Raw genomic sequence first — 18,751 nt, forward strand, 5'->3', positions numbered from 1 at the left:
CAAACAGGACACGTCATGTGAAGATTGACACGTCACTAACCAATGATCGAGCCTATGAGGGTTTCGGTGGGTTGTGACGAAACTACCGAGAAGCCAATCACCCGCCTTACATGGCCTGACGCCATTGTTGACAGGAAGCGTACTGGGGCTGAAGCAGCTATCCCGATCAGACCCTTGCCCATCCAAAGTTTCATTAACGCACGTCTATCTTTTTGAACGTTTGTAAGGTCCAATAATAATGATTGGTGAGAACGAACCGAGGAAAAGATGCAATGGAGGTCAATAGTAGTCGGGCTGGTCGTGTTGAGGCTGTCTCTCAGCTGTGTGGTGTGGCTAGCGTTTGGACTTGGACATAATGTGAGCTGGGGCTTTAACTTCCCTCTAAATTTTAACCTGCAGACTTTGGATCTTAAGCTATTCAAAGACGAAACGGAGGCTTTTAAGGGTAATTCGTGGTCTCAGCGCATACCGAGTGGAAAATATGACGAGCCAAGGACCTCCTGCCCAAAGATTGGAGAAGACTCTCCTCAGAAGTCCTACATGAACTTCTATGATGGGAATAAGGACGAGTATGTCAAGCGGTACAACACCTTTCCAGATACTCTTAAAGCGCAAATGAAGGCCCAGGCAAAAGACATGTTCTATTTTGGATACGACAATTACATGAAATATGCCTTTCCTGAAGACGAGCTCAATCCAATTGATTGTCAGGGCCGAGGACCAGACGTCCTGAACCCGTGAGTCCTATTATTAATCTACAATGAGCAGTCCTACTAAGATCTACAATGAGGAGCCCTAGTATTGATCTATAATGAGTAGTCCTATAATTGATAATCAATGAGCAGTCCTATTATAATCGATGTACAATCAGAAGTCCTATGTTGATCTACAACAAGCGGTCTTGTGTTAGGAACGCAACTCTTTACAGCCACAGTGATAAACCTTGTCATTCTCTTTTAAACGTTCATCCCACACACGCATTACGTTTGTAATCTGGTGACAGTGATTAAACTCGTGCATGTATACACCACAGTACAGAATAGTTATTATTTCGAGTCTGCTCAACAAACCCATGCATAATATATAGGCACAGCGACCCTTGTATATAAGTCTAAAAGCGTTTAGGTCTCACATTGCTGGCACGTTTTTGGTGACTCCCTACTGGGGTTCTGTTTAGCTTCTTTAATGTCATGTACCGCTGCTTCTATGCCAGCAGAGTGCCACCAATATGTTTGTTTCACTGCTGTCATTTCAGGTCAAACATCAACATAAATGATGTTTTGGGGAACTACTCGTTGACATTGATTGACACCCTAGACACATTACTGGTAAACTATTTCTAACGCAGAGTTTTTGTTATACGTATAATGTTACTGTAATGTATATTTATCCTTGGTAAAGCGTGATTAGATTAAAGAGAAAACTATGAGCTGAATTGCACAAGTCTAACAGGGACTTTTTAAAAAAATATATTATGGAGCTAATTTGTATATTCTTCTCATATACAGTGGGGCAAAAAAGTATTTAGTCAGCCTCCAATTGTGCAAGTTCTCCCACTTAAAAAGATGAGAGAGGCCTGTAATTTTCATCATAGGTATACCTCAGCTATGAGAGACAAAATGAAAAAAAAAAATCTAGAAAATCACATTGTCTGATTTTTAAAGAATTTATTTGCAAATTATGGTGGAAAATAAGTATTTGGTCAATAACCAAAGGTCATCTCAATACTTTGTTACATGCCCTTTGTTGGCAATGACAGAGGTCAAACGTTTTCTGTAAGTCTTTAGAAGGTTTTCACACACTGCTGCTGGTATTTTGGCCCATTCCTCCATGCAGATCTCCTCTAGAGCAGTGATGTTTTTGGGCCACACGGACTTTCAACTCCCTCCAAAGATTTTCTATGGGGTTGAGATCTGGAGACTGGCTAGGCCACTCCAGGACCTTGAAATACTTCTTGCGAAGCCACTCCTTCGTTGCCCGGGCGGTGTGTTTGGGGTCATTGTCATGCTGAAAGACCCAGCCACGTTTCATCTTCAGTGCCCTTGCTGATGGAAGGAGGTTTTCACTCAAAATCTCACGATACATGGCCCCATTCATTCTTTCCGTCATACGGATCAGACGTCCTGGTCCCTTGGCAGAAAAACAGCCCCAAAGCATGATGTTTCCACCCCCATGCTTCACTGTAGGTATGGTGTTCTTGGACCTGAGCTCATCATGGTGTGATGCAACTCAGCATTCTTTCTCCTCCAAACACGACGAGTTGAGTTTTTACCAAAAAGTTCTATTTTGGTTTCATCTGACCATATGACATTCTCCCAATCCTTTCTGGATCATCCAAATGCTCTCTAGCAAACTTCAAACGGGCCCGGACATACACTGGCTTTAGCAGGGGGACACGTCTGGCACTGCAGGATTTGAGTCCCTGGCGGCGTAGTGTGTTAGTGATGGTAGCCTTTGTTACTTTGGTCCCAGCTCTCTGGAGGTCATTCACTAGGTCCCCCCGTGTGGTTCTGGGATTTTTGTTCACCGTTCTTGTGATCATTTTGACCCCACAGGGTGAGATCTTGCGTGGAGCCCCAGATCGAGGGAGATTATCAGTGGTCTTGTATGTATTCCATTTCCTAATAATTGCTCCCACAGTTGATTTCTTCACACCAAGCTGCTTACCTATTGCAGATTCAGACTTCCCAGCCTGGTGCAGGTCTACATTGTGTTTCTAGTGTCCTTTGACAGCTCTTTGGTCTTGGTCATAGTGGAGTTTGGAGTGTGACTGTTTGAGGTTGTGGACAGGTGTCTTTTATACTGATAAGGAGTTCAAACAGGTGCCATTAATACAGGTAACAAGTGGAGGACAGAGGAGCCTCTTAAAGAAGAAGTTACAGGTCTGTGACAGCCAGAAATCTTGCTGGTTTGTAGGTGACCAAATACTTATTTTCCACCATAATTTGCAAATAAATTCTTAAAAAATCAGACAATGTGATTTTCTGGATTTTTTTTTTCATTTTGTCTCTCATAGCTGAGGTTTACCAATGATGAAAATTACAGGCCTCTCTCGTCTTTTTAAGTGGGAGAACTTACACAATTGGTGGCTGACTAAATACTTTTTTGCCCCACTGTATATTCTCATCAGAGCCTTTCATTGGCTGGTCTTTCCACAGCTATGTTACATTATCATCGACAAAGCTATGCTGTTGCTGTGTGATTCTCACAGTTTGTTTTCTGATGCAGTGATCTGGTGCACTATAATGGTATAGGAAGTTTCTACTATAACCATCAATTGTAGTTTGTAGTCCTTAGACAAGCAGGATAACCTCATACACCTTTAAATGTGAAATCACAAAAAAATACCACAATTATGGGCTTTTCTTTCCATATATACCTTTTAAAAGAATAACAATGAAAACATTAACATTGTTCGGCATTTGCCTTCATCTAAAGTAACTTGACCTGAAAACCAAAAGATACTTACTAGAAATAACCCAACTATCCTGTGCATTCTGAAGCAGGTAGGTTATGAGAGCTGGTAACTCTGTTGTTAATCCGTTTGAGGACAGGGTCACAATAAAAACAACAAGACTAAAGCCGTTAAGCCCTATCAATATTAAAACCTCAAGCACACTTTGAACATTATAAAGGCTGGTTAAGTCTTACATGTCCTGTGTCGAGGGGTGCTTTGAATAATGCACTAGCTTGACCATATTGTAACGTTATGTACTATATCTTCTTCCAAGGTCCTTGGAAACATCACAGAGTTCCAAAGAGCTGTGAAGCTGGTTATAGACACGGTTTCCTTTGATAAGGACTCCACCGTGCAGGTCTTTGAGGCGAACATCAGGTACTCATTTCTATCCAGTCAAATATCATACTTTCCTGTAACAACATCAGTTAAGCTACACTTGCTTTTAGTCAACAAACATAAAATGTTATGTTTACAAACGTCCACCTTTCAAGCAGTTGTCTCTCAATGTGATAAGTAATTACTTTTCTTTGTAAGTAATGCATTGCTGGCGTCTTATCTCCTTGATGACATAATGTTAATGTTTCTGAGACATCTTCCTTCCAGGATCCTGGGCAGCTTGATCTCCTCCCACATCCTGCTGACCGACCCAAAGCACCCTTTTGGCGACGTTGGCATCGAAGGCTACGACAACGAGCTGCTCCACATGGCCCACGACCTGGCCGTGCGCCTGTTGCCCGCCTTCGAGAACACCATCACGGGCATTCCTTACCCCAGGGTGAGCCACACCACCTCTCTGCTTATACTCAAGCTGGTGGTTAGCTAGCTAGTGACATGGGCTGTCGGCGGCTAAGCTACCAACACTTTGTTCCTATCCTAGGTTCAGGGTTAGTACATTGTCACACATTGTCAGATTGGGACCTCTTCTTTATTGCCAAGAGTTGCAGTTTCATAAATGGAGGAAACATCTTTCACATTCATACCTTGAGGCGATAATGCAGCCTATAGTGTAAGCACTCTTTGGTTCATATGTTGAACGTCTGCCCTGACACCATGTTGACAATTAAGCACTGATATCTCTGAATAAGGGTAGCTTATACTGGATCCATTCATTATGTTCTTGTGAGTTAGCCTTCTTTTCTAACTCAGAGGAGACTCAAATGCTAGTGAACCCTTGATAGTGCTCACACCCATGCTGGATCCCCCCCCCCCCCCCCCCCCCCCCCCAGGTGAACCTGAAGACGGGGGTGCCGGCGGACAGCATCAACGAGACGTGCACAGCGGGCGCGGGCTCCCTGCTGGTGGAGTTCGGGATCCTGAGCCGCCTGCTGGGAGACTCCACGTTTGAGTGGGTGGCCCGGCGTGCCGTCCGGGCCCTGTGGAGCCTGAGGAGCAAGGAGACGGGCCTGCTAGGTAAGAGGATGGGGAGAGGGGAGAGGGGAGAGGGGAGAGGGGAGAGGGGCCTGCTAGGTCAGAGGATGGGGAGAGGGGAGAGGGGAGAGGGGAGAGGGGAGAGGGGCCTGCTAGGTAAGAGGATGGGGAGAGGGGAGAGGGGAGAGGGGAGAGGGGCCTGCTAGGTAAGAGGATGGGGAGAGGGGAGAGGGGAGAGGGGAGAGGGGCCTGCTAGGTCAGAGGACGGGGAGAGGCTAAGGGTTGAGCCTCAGCATGTGGAGGCTTGTGTACTTGCTGCCTCTGACTAAAGGAATACATTTTGATAAATCTAGATAGAAAAACAACAAAAAAATATATTTTATTAGATACACAATTAATAAACTAAAAGGTGAAAAAATATAAGGTAAAAATGTAATGTGTAATATATATATAATCATAAATATAAGATAAGAAATAAGAAGTTTTTTATATATATAATAACAAATATTAGAATCAACCTGTTTCTTCTGGTATGGAAATTAGTTTTCCATCTTCATGTCTCTCTCTCTCTCTCTCTCTCTCTCTCTCTCTCTCTGTCTCTCTGTCTCTCTCTCTCCCCCTCTCTCTCTCTCTCTCTCTCTCTCTGTCTCTCTCTCTCTCTCTCTCTCTCTCTCTCTCTCTCTCTCTCTCTCTCTCTCTCTCTCTCTCTCTCTCTCTCTCTCTCTCTGTGTTTGATCCCCAACCTGCAGGCAACATTGTGAACATCCAGACAGGCCAGTGGGTGGGCAAGCAGAGTGGCGTGGGCGCGGGCATGGACTCCTTCTACGAGTATCTCCTGAAGTCCTACATCCTGTTTGGGGAGAAGGAGGATTACAGGATGTTCCAGGCTGCCTACGAGAGCATCCAGAGCCACTTGAGAAGAGGGTGAGCCCAGGCATCAGCTGACTCACACGCCATGAAGAGAACCCTTTAACCTGAGATCCTGGCTGAACAAACGGAAGTTGTTGTTATTACTGTTGAGCAAATAGTGTATTTCAAAACTATTATTTTACAATTTGAACGCCTGCAGCATCGGCCATTTTGGCTTTGGATTTGTGTTAATTTAATATTGTTTTCTGATATATTTAATTGTTTACCAATTTGAAGCCCTTTTTAGAATGGCTTTTCTAGATTTATCAAGCAAATGGACCTCTCTCAATGCCATTCGTGACTGAATCTTGATTCTCCTAATCTTAAAAGGATCACATTTCTGGAAACTGGTCTGCGTTTCCTGGTGATTAGTTTTGGGTGGCCTCAGAGAGGAAACAGTGCTGAGTGACGTTCTTTTCCCCCCAGGAGAGAGTCGTGTAATGAAGGAGAGGGCGACCCACCCCTCTACGTTAACGTTAACATGTTCAGCGGGCAGATCATGAACACCTGGATCGACTCCCTGCAGGCCTTCTTCCCAGGTCTCCAGGTGAGTTTGTGTCCACACCCAGTGGACTGACTCATGTACGCATGCCTTAACAATCAGTGTCGGTGTAGGTGTTTCTGCTTGTGCTGCGTTAGGGTTGTTTGGCTCTCAGGACTTTATTACACAGACATAATTATACGTGGGTTTTTAGAAATTCTGGGTTTAAGTGGCATAGCGACAACATCTATGTTATCAACATACCGCCCGTTACTGCTAGAGTTTTTGCACTTGCTCTTTTCCAAAATTATTCTGTAAATATCTTTGATTTTCTTCCAGCATTTGACACTAATTGCTCTCACAATAACAGGTTAGCTTTCAGCTGTTTCTAGTTTTTCCTTTTCAGAGAGAAATGTCCCATACATCACACTAACATGAAGCCTTGTCTAAAATACCAGCTGAGTGATCACCTTGCAGTAGGGTTGGGCCTACCTCACGATAATTAGTGAAACCCTGAATCGTGTGATAATGAGTCAGTCACCAAATTGTACCGGTAATATCAATCACTTCCGCAAGGTGGCAGCACTTGTCTAAAGTAGAACATAATGAGTGAAGCACAACCAATAAGTTACTGTTGTAACTTATTAGAAGCGGCAAAAACATAAATATAATTTCAATTTGCCAGAACATCTCATAAACACAAATTCCATTAGTCGGTTTGTATAAAATGGCACCGGTATAAGCTTGCACACCGCACCGGTTAGACAGGAAAACCGGCCCACCCTACCATGCATTGATCCAGAGTGTTGCGCGTGACCTGCGCTCCCTAGGTTTTGAGCGGCGATGTGGAGAACGCCATTTGCCTCCATGCCTTCTACTACGCCATCTGGAGGCGATACGGCGCCCTGCCGGAGCGGTACAACTGGCAGCTGCAGGCCCCTGACGTGCTCTTTTACCCCCTGAGGCCTGAGCTGGTGGAGTCCACCTACCTGCTCTACCAGGTGAGGAGCACAGCCCAGACCGGAGGAGGATGGTGGCTCAATGGTTCTGTTGAAAATAGGGCCCAAATATTTGGGGAAATAATCGAATTGCGATTATTTCTACCAATATTAAATTGGGATTAGATTTTTAGTTCCTTATGTTCTGTATTATTCACTCAACAAGCAATACATCATTCTGTAGTAGGTCCAACACAGCATTGGAAGCAGTCAACATTTAAACTGCTCTTTCCTTTAGGCAAGGCCTGTGTTGAGATGAATTGATGCATGAATTGATATTATAAAGTGGTAAAATGAGCTGCTCTTTTTCCTCTCTTCACTCAGGCGACAAAAAACCCGTTCTACCTTCATGTCGGAATGGATATTCTCCAAAGCCTGGAGAAAAATGCCAAAGTCAGGTACGTTTTGAGCCATGTCCTTTGGTCGCTGATGACATCCGTAGGCGTTTTGATGTGGAGTGTTCTAAACTTAAGGGTTTCATTGCAGATGCGGATATGCAACTCTCCACCACGTCGTGGACAAGTCCAAAGAAGATCGGATGGAAAGCTTCTTCCTCAGCGAGACTTGCAAATACCTTTATCTGGTGCGTTTTATTTCATCACAATTCAATAAAAAAATGTATAGCCCTTCATCACAGGGACAGTCTCGAAGGGCTTAACAGTCCCATATATTTAGGACATTTCGCCCAATCAGTCACTTGGCATTCACCCGGCACATTGAAAATAACTTGAACACTTCTTTTGCAGCTCTTTGATGAGGACAACCCGCTGCACAAGTCTGAGAACAAGTACATATTCACCACCGAGGGCCACATCGTGCCGATAGACCAGCGCTTCAGGGAGAAACAGTGGGAGGACCTCTTCCCCTGGGAGGAGGGAGAGACGCCTGTGGATGTGCCACAGAATCCGCCTAGCAACACCAGCAACGTAAGGCGTGAGCCCATCATGGTAGCTTTTAGCCATGTTCACCTGTCATATTAGCCTTTAGTATTGGTCACCTGTCATGTTAGCCTTTAGCCATGTTAGCTTGACATGTTAGCCTTTAGCCATGTTCACCTGTCATGTTAGCCTTTAACCATTGTAGCTTTTCATGTTAGCCTTTAGCCATGTTAGCTTGCCATGTTAGCCTTTAGCCATGTTAGCTTACAATGTTAGCCTGGAGTCATGTTCATCTGTCATGTTAGCCTTTAGCCATAATCATTTTCCGTGTTAGCCTTTGGCCATGATCATCTGTCATGTTAGTCATTACAATTATACTTCATAATACATGGACAGAGACGTTACTTTTCGGTGGTGTCCATAACACGTTTCTTAAGGTGGCCCGCGTTTACCTCTCCTCTCTTCTCTCCAGTGTGGCCGGATCCCCGACGCGCGGCGCTTCGCTCTGCCGCTGAAGAGCGTTTACATGAGGCAGATAGACCACATGGTGGGTCTGTTCTGAGCCTGCAGCCCGCCCCCCGCTGCCTGTCTGAGTGTGGCCCGTGTATGTACAGAAGGGATTCCCTGTTTTAACACATTTTGTACTCTCCTGATGAGCTCAGGTCCAAGGTAGTCAATAATGGTGCCAAACGAGTCATGGAAATTGATTGTACTTCATTGCTTATTTTTCTTTCTCTCTGTATTGATTAAAGTGTTTAGTGTCTTAACTCGAATAGAGAGAGACAATTGTGGAACGTTGTGGGAATTGTACTTCCAAGTTTTAAACTGTGACCAACAGAGGTTTATGTGGTGGTTTTTATAAGAGCGAATCTTTTCGTAATGAACAAATTAATGGCACGTCAAGCACATGGTGGTGTCTGGAGTGTTTACGTTTACACAGACACACACACACACACACACACACACACACACACACACACACACACACACACACACACACACACACACACACACACACACACACACACACACATACCCAGAGACAATACCAGTTACAGAACTGTCCTGACGTCACACTATAACACTTTCGTGAGTGCCTCACTGCTGTGTATTGTGCTCTTGAAGAGCAACATCAAGGTGTCTTGGATTTGGTGCCTCAATCTGGGCTTTTTTATTTCATTTTATTAATTAAATTAAAGAAAATTCTTGGTCTTAAACTCTTCCGTAAGATACCTTTCTAATGTCCCCACTAGAACAACAGAGTAGTTTATACACAGACTTGTTTGCGCTACTGTGCACCTTTTTGATTTAACTCTATGTACCTCGTGTACTACAATGTGCTGTCTCTGCAAGGAGTTCTTTATGCAATAGGAAAAGTTAGGTGTGGGGCAGAATGGGACACTTTTTTTTTTCTGAAACCTAAGCTGACCTCAGATTTTCTATGGTGGGAGTGGAATATACGCATTAAAAACAACGTCCTTTTTTTTGCATGCATGCTCATCTCAGGCTGCTGGTTACTTGATGTCTTGCAGTAAGCCAAATGATGTATCTTGACCATAGGAGAGGGAGATCTAGGGGGACCTGTGCTATTGTTGAAGTGCCTTCAACTTTTTGTTAAGCCCCTTCTAGAGCTCATTCACTGTTGTTTGATATTGATGATTGATTTTGATGAAGTTTTTTTCAGCCACTATTTATTTTCCACAATGGTAGTCATTCCATACTTTACGAACAGTACTCCTGATATTTATGGAATTCCGCTCCTTCCTTCTTAGAACACAACAGAAAAAGCCATAAAGTGTATATTTTTTATATAAATTGACCAGGCACAGCTTGCGCCTCATGTGGTAATCTTTGTCATTGTTTTCCCGATTTGTAAAGTGGTTTACTAGCACGCAAGCATGGAGGCATCAGGCTGCTGCGAAGTCATCAGTTAATATATCCTCACTAAATTGTGCAACATTATGTCCATTGTGTGTAATGTGGTAAGAACTCAGGGCGTAAATGAGTAATCTCGTCCATAAACAACTGTCTTAAAGGTGTGCTCTGCCAGTGGGTTCAATCTGTTGTTCTTTTGAGTGCTGTAGCTATTTATGTTCTTACTTTTGAAAACGTTTGTCTTGGGGCAAAACAAAGCACTCGGTTCAAGTATTTACATCTCTTTGCACTTTGGGTGTTTATCATTTGTATTGGGTTATTGTTTTCAAGTATAAACGATCTTGTAACTTAACGTTTCATCGATGCACAGCTACACCAAATCTCAAGTATTGGGAGTATTGGGTAATAGGAGTCCTGATTTGTTAGTCCACCAGATAATCCACATTCAACATAACACACCAAACTCTTCAAACTCTCCACCACTTGAAGGCTTAGCTCAGACTGTTTATCTCGACGATGTCAAAACAAAACAGTCTTCCTGTGTTGAACTTGTGGATTAGGATCAGTCAGTTCAATTCTTCCATGACGAGATGACGAGACATTCTGTTTCATAATGGCCGGGTTCACTTTGAACTCAATCCCAACTGTTCACTTTACACTTCTAAGCATTAATATTTTTCAATGTCTGGAAAATGCTCTGGAAAAAAATGCAATGCAATTAATAAATGGCAAACAATGAACCAAGGAATTGCTATCTTGCGTTTTTATTAGTTAAAAATCTAACAGTCTTCTAGAGAAGCTTTAATCCAGTTTTACATTGCTGGTCTCATTTCTGTACAATATTATTTTGCTGAATGGCCTGATCCAGTGTAAACTGGTTTCCGAGGTGTAACAAACCAAACAAGTGTTCACTACCGCAAACAGCAACGTGGTTCTCATCGTATCGGTCGGTGGTTGTGTTCAACTTTTAGAGCTGACAGGACACACTCATCTTGGATCCTAATCTTACTTGTCTACACTGTGGCTTAAACTGTTCCCTGATATGTTCCTTTTGTATATACAATCAGTTTCTACAGCTAAATCACTGTCTAAAACCTAATGGATGATGCAAGTGCATTGGCAGGTGGTGGTGCCATCTGGCTTTGCCTCGTGGGCCTGTTACTGGGGTACAAAGAGGATGCATGTTGCCTGACGTCTATTCCTGTTAGTTGAGAGAGGAACAATGAGTTAACTGTATGCAGAATATGTGGGGTCTTGCCTAAATCTTGCATGTCACTGTAATAAAGTTTTCGGTATTTCGGACCTAAAGGGCAATTTACACGGGTGTTCTGCACACTATATCCTCTGACTTTAAAGCTGTCTCTCTCTGTATTTTGACCCCTCAAGTCTGGTGTCAAAGCTATTAGATAAAAAAATGGATGCACGCTGCAACTACCAATGGCGGAAATAAACGGGATCTGATCTTGGTCCGCATTGGTCCTCAATAGATGTCCAGCGGTGAACGTTTAGATTCGGGAGCATAATGAGGAAGGGGACGGGGCTGCAGGGATAGAGGGAGAGAGAGTCAATACTGGGCCTTGTTCAGATCCAAAATCAATAACGTGAGATGGAGGCTCCTTTACTCACCTGGAGGTTTGAAAGTGGTCTCTTAGAAGAGACCGCAGTCTTTCAGGTTCTCCTTGATGATGATGTCGGTGACGGCATCGAACACAAACTTGACGTTCTCTGTGTCTGTTGCACAGGTCATGTGCGAGTAGATTTCTTTGATATCTTTACGCAGGTTGAGATCCAGAAACTGCAATTTGATGTAGAGACCGGCGTCTTCGTACGTGTTGGGACCTTGATGCAAAATGTTGAAAAGACAAAGGGATCAAAAACATGTTATCGTCCATTTTTCCAGTTGGATAGGCAGTATGGCGCTGGTGTGATGTGTGCTTGTCATGAACTCACCATCATATTCAGGGAAGCACATGTTCAGGTGAGCTTTCTTGATCTTCTCAATGAACACATCTTTCTTGTTGAGGAAGAGAATGAGTGAGGTGGCCGCGAAGTAGCGATGGTTGCAGATACTGTTGAACAAGTGCAAACTCTCGTGCATTCGGTTCTGAAGAAAACAAGCCCGTTAGATTTAGTAAGAGCATAGGTCATAGAGGAAAGGACAAGTTGTGACTGAATGAGTTATTTCTGTGCCCTCCTCTCTTACCACTTCATCGTCCTCCACAAGCACCATGTCATAAGCACTCAAAGCAGCGATGAAGATGATACAGGTCACACCTTCGAAGCAATGGATCCACTTCTTCCTCTCAGACCGCTGACCACCCACATCGAACATTCTGGAGAGACAAACCGTGACATGGAACCACCGAACCCCGTCTTTGGGTACCCTAAGCCCGGTAGAGGAGCTTACCTACTACTGAATGACACGCTTGAGTCATGGATTGATCTCCTCACCTGAAATGAAGATCTTTATGGGAGAACGTGGTCTCGATGATACCGGTGGTTTTCACTCGGGAGCGCAGCACGTCCTGCTCTGTGGGAATGTAGCCGGGCTGAACCAGCCTCTCCAGGTCATTCAGATAGCTGTAAGTAGGTCCAAGCTGTGACATCAGCAATGCTCTTTGGTTTGCAACAAGAAAAAATGCCCTCAGAACCGACAATACCATAAGTAAAACACTGTAGTGCCCTAGAGTATTGTATGAAGGCCATAACAGTGTTCTGTACTAAAGAACATGTCCAGGCTCCAAAAGGGCAGTTTTTCAGAATTTTCCCTCAAATGGTCTGTGCCAGCCAATAGCTCGGAGTTCACTTACTATCCAGCGGAGTCGTTGAGCTGGTACTCCGAGGCCCTATCGAAGCTGGCCTGGATGCCCGGGTCCTTCCACAGGCGAAGGATGATGTCCGCCATCTCCTTGGGCATGGAGCCCTCTTCGATGGTGTCGGCAAGATGCATGAGCTTCCTGGCATCGTCCTGCATGGATAAAGACAGAGCAGACAGACCCACGGAGCGCACTGTGAGTGGATGCATTCATAAGACAAACACACACCTCTTGGCAGACAGTGTATTGATTTGTGTCACAAAAGACAAACGCCTACCTGCTGATCCTGGTGACCAAAGTTAATGTTGAGTGTGGTCATGGCCTTCACGACGGCCATGATGGACTGGAGGGTGTTGCTGTAGATGATGACGATAAACTCCATACACTCCTCAAGGGAATAACCATCTTTGTGGATAATTCTGTGGAACAAAGGGAAATATGACTTGGATGTTCGGCGAGTTATGTTCGGCCAATAAGAGGTTTTGTGTTACAGAGTGTCAGAGTGTCTTACTTCATCTGTTTGACGATGGTGCTTTTTCCAGACTCTCCGGCACCTATGGGAAACACAGCGAAGTGTACACAAGACTAACTGATGAAGCTGTAAAGGTGAATCATGTCCAGTTTAATACATTTCTGCATACATTTAAAATTGTGAGCAGTATCTTTCCCATTGGATATTAGGAGTAGAGGTTAACTTGAATATCCTCAGAAGAGGTGCAGACTTGTTTTAAGTGACACCTCAGCTGAAGTATTAACCAGATTACAACCATAATACTGCGTTGTTGTTGTACTGGGGAATCAGTCCCGAAAACTTTAGAAGCTGATAGTGGGGGCATGTTGTCTTTCAGTGATGTTCCTTATTAGCTGGTCACCGTAGCAACAATGTAAAAACTATTATCTTCTCTTACTTTCCAAAAATTATGTTAACTTTAATAGAGGTATGCGGTAAACACCATGACATTGTTTAATGGTACAGTGTTGACAGAGGTGTTTGCATCCTCAACTCTGTAGGTTACCTGCTCCAAGGGATTAGCAGGGGATTGGGCTGAGCAATGATTTAAGTGTCTTACCAATGCAATGACAGTGGTGATTAAGATTACCTCACCCCTTGTCCTCACCATCATGTATGTGCCAGTTGCAATTCTTCAACATAGTTCTAGATTAGCATGATTTGTAGTTGTCTTGACTTTGGAAGAAACTGCTGTCTGTATCTTTTCAAAGCCTTTACAATCCTCCCACTTGTTTGTGGCACACACTTCCATCTATATTACGAGTTTAACTCTGGATTAGAGAAATCCAAATCCAATCAAACAGAAACAGCACAATGTGAACTGTGTCCTATGGAATAAAACACGCTCCATAGTTCTCCTGTCCAACTGAAACGAGGGAACACCTCATCTCCAATAGCGTCCAACACACCTAAAACACACCTAGATGTCCCCTATTGTTCACAAAAGGGGACATCTAGGTGTGTGACCCCTGCGCCCCCCTGAGGGGCCCCCAGGGGCGTTAGCATACCTAGCAGTAGCAGCTTGACGGTCCTGGCGTCTATGTCTGCATCCTCCTTCAGCTTCTTCTCCAGCTCTCGGGAGTGCTTCTCCTCAGCGCTCGCTCCTGCTCCCATCCTTCTGCCCCGGCTGCGACGCCCCTTAGCTCAGAACAAAACCCCCGCGAGACGACGGGAACGGACGCAGGTTCTCAGTGATGGCCGACCGCCGCACTCGGTGACTGCTGCTCCGACAAACACCGGGGAAGGTTTGGGTACTTTCCCCGTCTTAGGAAAGGGATTCCGGGCATCCTTGGCACCACCTGACCCCGGGTTGACCAATGGGGCGCAAGGACACGGGGTCCTTCAGAGGGGAGGCAGGGGTAAGAAGGTGTGACTCGGGGGCTGGGGCCACTGAACAGGAGCTCACCTTTACAGGGACTTTGCTGTGCTCAGCAGAAGATGCACATCGGCTCAAGGGATTAGCTGTCTGCCGCGCTGTGAGTTGCCTTTAAAAGACAAGGCTGGATGGTCACCGTGTCTGTTGAATCAAGTTTGTCTTGTTGTGCGTGAGGGAAGACACTGTGACATTCACGTTGGGTTCAATCACAGAACAACGCAGTGTGTGCCTTGGCACAGGGAATGGACATTCATTCGGAGTGCGCTCCCCACTGTGCTTAATGATCAAGAGGTCTGGTCAATAACAGTTTTGTCTGTGTTTAATCAGCCCCAAAGTAATTACACCCGGAGTAGAGAAAACAGAATCCAGAAACAGCTCCCCAAAGTACACTCTTGTTCCAATATTCAGCACTCAGGCCAAAAGGTGTAGAGGCAAAGGGCTGCCTACCACATCATTATAGCCTACTGAAGATTGCAGGGAGAGATTTAAAGTGCTTTAAGAGCTTAGCAGTTTCACCCACAGATCTCATTGACCTCAATCTCAATCTGAAAGGAGTATGTAATCCAACCTATTTCAATTAACTGTCTGTATGTGTGTGTGTGTGTGTGTGTGTGTGTGAGAGACAGACAGCTAGATAGAGACGGACTGTGATTCAATACAATTGTTGACATTAATGAATAAGAAGCAGAACTATATAGTTTTGGTTAAGCCACAGCCTCTGAGTGTAAGGTAAATGAAGACTTCTGTTAATTATAAAATATAGAGCTTTAATTTATTAGTCAGCAACATCGATGGTGAATGAAAGATAGTAATTTATACAAGTCAATACAATAACGTCAACTGTGCATTTTTTTTATCATACATAACTCACTGATTTCTTAAACAACAAAAAATAAAAACATACGCATTTTTGAGTTCAGTTGTAAATCTGGTTTGGAGAAGAAAACGGAAAAAGAGAAGACACAGAGATATTAAAACCACCCCTTTGAAAATAAAGATGTTCTTCCTTTCCATTAGCATTTTAGCACTCCATCGCTATCTTGCTGCTTGCATTGACAACACGCCCATATTCTTGCAACGAGAAAGACACCCACTGACATCAACAGCAAACGTAGCATTCTGGACAAATACCTACAAACACTGTACATGCTATGCACACAAGGAAATGCCCCGCTAGACCACTGTCCCGCACGTACAGTTTCTATCTTTAGTTCCCGGTACTGAGAATCATCCCAGTGGTCTTAGTTTATGTACACGTTTTCTTCTGCATGGAAGTTTCTGATTACAAACAGTATTTTATTTCATAGTCTACGTTTAGTCTGTGGCTCATTTGAAAAAAAGTAAAGTTGGAACTGCATTCTCTTTTGAAAAGTCCTGTGAAGTGACGTGTTCCTATAAGCAAATACACAAGACATCAGTGATCTATTCAAGGTCTCTACCCTCACTAGAAGCGAAACAACCCGTCGTTATCTGGGATCGGGCAGGAATGCAAACCGTTACGAGGGTTTGAGAGCTTTAAAGAAACATACTGTAGAATAGAGTTCTGACTGAACAAGCGACACATCGACAGGGATTACCAATTTGGAGGAAGAAGGTGCTTTGTGTTTTTTTTGTTTTGTCATGGGGATATTTTACACAAACTGTCATAGATCCACACATAGCGGTCTGCTGGAGCCTCTGAACTCGCATGGGGAGAGAGAAAGAGAGAGGCAATGATCATTGTCTGGTGTAATCCATTTGCTGCCAAACAGCTTATCACAAAGATCACGTTTTTCGTAAGGATACAACATTAAGATGTAATATTCAAATAGGAACAAAACAAACACATGACAGCAATTGATGTCGGAAGAAGTTTGGGTAGGTTGCGTGACTTCAACTGAACAGGAAAAGGTGGGATGGCGAGACCACGTGTGGGTCTGTGGAAGTGTGGGGGGGGAGAGAAGACAGGTTGGGAAACTATCGATCCATGGATGTGTTCCATAGCAGGACTGAGGGCCTGGCAATCCCCTGGGCGAGCTCAAGACTCCTTCACGGCTGCAGGCTACGGAATCTCTCATCTTTGTTTTCCATGTCCCAAGAAATATCAGTGGATGGAACCGTAGAAAACGTTTGTTCATCATGCTCATGCTTCCGGAGTAGGGCAGTTTAAGGAAGAGCTATAAAATCACTCCGCCAGTGATCAGACCTCGAACTCAAAGACGAAATACTGCCAGCAGTCGAGCGGTCCAAAATGAGAACCACAACCTCCCAGAATGCATTTTGCTCCGTCCTCCTCAAATGTGGATACATTCTCATATGTGTTCCAAAAGTGTACCATTGCTGTTTCCCAAAATTATAAAACATAAAGATATTTCCATTATAATAACACATCGCAATAAACAATAACACAGACAATAATATTATCTTAACAACAATATTTGCACAGATTTACCTATTCACAATTTTTTTTTTTTACCTAGTTCCGTACAAAGAGATAGTATTTACAACCTACAATAAATACTGTGTATATGTTTCAGAGGGGACAGAGAACCTGGGCACGGTTGCGCGGCGTCGGTCGCAGTACCTCTTCTCGCCCACTATAATAGTTTCTAACTTGTTGTTGTTGAGTCTTTTTCCCTTTCCTCAGGAGGGTTTGTGCACAAGGTGTCAAAGAGATGGGTTGGAAGGACTGGCCTGGGCTTGCCCTGGGGGTGGGTAGTGGTGGTGGTGGTGGTGCAGAAGCTTCAGGATTGGGGGGGGGGGGTGGTTGTCTATGACGGGGGGAGGGAGGGTTGAGTGTGTGTGTCTGGGGGGGGGGGGGGGGAGGGAGGCAGGGATGTGGGGTCCTCATGTCCCGGGGGCCGGGGTGGTCTCCTCATCGTGGTGCCGGCGGTTGCGCGGCTTCTTCTGCTCCTTCAGCTCCTTGAGGCCCTTGGCCTTGTTGGGCCCCGGGGCCTCCTCCTCCTGGACTGCGCCTCCTCCTCCTCCTCCTCCTGCTCCTCCTCCTGCTCCTGCTCCGTCTCCCAGCTGCCAGTAGTCCTGGCAATACTGGTTGATGAGGCCCATCTCGGGCTGGCTCAGGATGGTCAGCAGGTCCTTGTACTGGCCGGCGCTGGGGGTCCAGGCGCTGGACTGCAGCGGAGGCGGCGCCTGGCCCCCCGCCTCCACCAGCACGTTGTTGACGGTGCGGCCCGACAGCACCACCAGCTGCAGCTTCACCAGCGTGTGCTTGAAGTTCTTCTCGGTGGACGTGCACAGGTACACGCCGCTGTCGGAGCCCTGCAGCGAGCGGATGAGCAGGCCCTGCTCCGTCTTCAGCACCCGGCCCTCCGAGCGGATCTGGGGGGGGAGAGAGGGACTTTAGGGGGGCTTTGGTGGGCGGCTTCACTAGAGATCATGTGGTAATGCGTGGTGATTCGTAACAGTGTGTCAGCAGAAATGGCACGTATTGATTTTTGGACAATTTCTTCGCTCAAACAGGCTTAACGTTAACGTAGTGAAATGGAGATTGGAATCCGATAATTGCTGTGGAATCAAATCCAATCAGACCTCTCGAAAAAAATTCCCAAGCTAATTTATTTTTACTTCGAAATGCTGTGGTAAAAAACTAGGACTTAAAACTTCCAAGTGTGTGTATGTGTGTCGACCGGTGCAGCGGGTCAGTGTGTGTGCGTGTGTGACTAATCCAGCTGGTCCTGTGGGTGAGTGCGTGAGCGGTCCTGTGTGTGTGTGTGTGTGTGTGTGTGTGTGTGTGTGTGTGAGTGGTCCTGTGTGTGTGTGTGTGTGTGTGTGTGTGTGTGTGTGTGTGTGTGTGTGACCGGTCCTGTGTGTGTGTGTGTGTGTGTGTGTGTGTGTGACTAGTCCTTTGGGTGGGCGTATGAGTGTGAGCGGTCCTGTGTGTGTTTGTGTGTGTGTGTGTGTGTGTGTGTGTGACTAGTCCTTTGGGTGGGTGTATGAGTGTGAGCGGTCCTGTGTGTGTGTGTGTGTGTGTGTGTGTGTGTGTGTGTTTGTGTGTGTGTGACTAGTCCTTTGGGTGGGTGTATGAGTGTGAGCGGTCCTGTGTGTGTGTGTGTGTGTGTGTGTGTGTGTGTGTGTGTGTGT

The 18,751-nt window shown here is 45.1% G+C and overlaps 3 protein-coding genes across 3 annotated transcripts in view; 1 reads left to right on the forward strand and 2 right to left on the reverse strand.

The window, feature by feature from the left end:
• The first annotated feature begins 142 nt into the window (after positions 1-142).
• Positions 143-9,121, forward strand: edem1 (ER degradation enhancer, mannosidase alpha-like 1). Its single transcript, XM_079748621.1, has 12 exons — positions 143-737; positions 1,256-1,328; positions 3,732-3,835; positions 4,064-4,235; positions 4,687-4,870; positions 5,578-5,752; positions 6,164-6,284; positions 7,049-7,219; positions 7,541-7,614; positions 7,703-7,799; positions 7,963-8,142; positions 8,567-9,121. The coding sequence occupies exons 1-12, from the start codon at positions 268-270 to the stop codon at positions 8,654-8,656; spliced, it is 1,911 nt and encodes a 636-aa protein (XP_079604747.1). The 5' UTR covers positions 143-267; the 3' UTR covers positions 8,657-9,121.
• A 2,496-nt stretch (positions 9,122-11,617) lies between these two features.
• Positions 11,618-14,409, reverse strand: gnat1 (guanine nucleotide binding protein (G protein), alpha transducing activity polypeptide 1; the record flags this gene model as incomplete). Its single annotated transcript, XM_079747269.1, has 8 exons — positions 11,618-11,808; positions 11,920-12,073; positions 12,173-12,302; positions 12,421-12,549; positions 12,780-12,937; positions 13,063-13,204; positions 13,297-13,339; positions 14,304-14,409. 8 exons carry the CDS (start codon positions 14,407-14,409, stop codon positions 11,618-11,620), a joined length of 1,053 nt encoding a protein of 350 aa, XP_079603395.1.
• A 1,021-nt stretch (positions 14,410-15,430) lies between these two features.
• sema3fa (sema domain, immunoglobulin domain (Ig), short basic domain, secreted, (semaphorin) 3Fa) overlaps positions 15,431-18,751 on the reverse strand; it is a 50,307-nt gene continuing 46,986 nt past the window's right edge. The window contains exon 19 of the mRNA XM_079747265.1: positions 15,431-17,989. Within this exon, the coding sequence (XP_079603391.1) occupies positions 17,498-17,989 (492 nt within the window). The 3' untranslated portion in view covers positions 15,431-17,497. The remainder of the gene's footprint in view (positions 17,990-18,751) is intronic.

The sequence above is a fragment of the Pollachius pollachius genome (genome assembly GCF_949987615.1).
Source record: "Pollachius pollachius genome assembly, chromosome: 12".
In the NCBI taxonomy this organism is placed as follows: domain Eukaryota; kingdom Metazoa; phylum Chordata; class Actinopteri; order Gadiformes; family Gadidae; genus Pollachius; species Pollachius pollachius.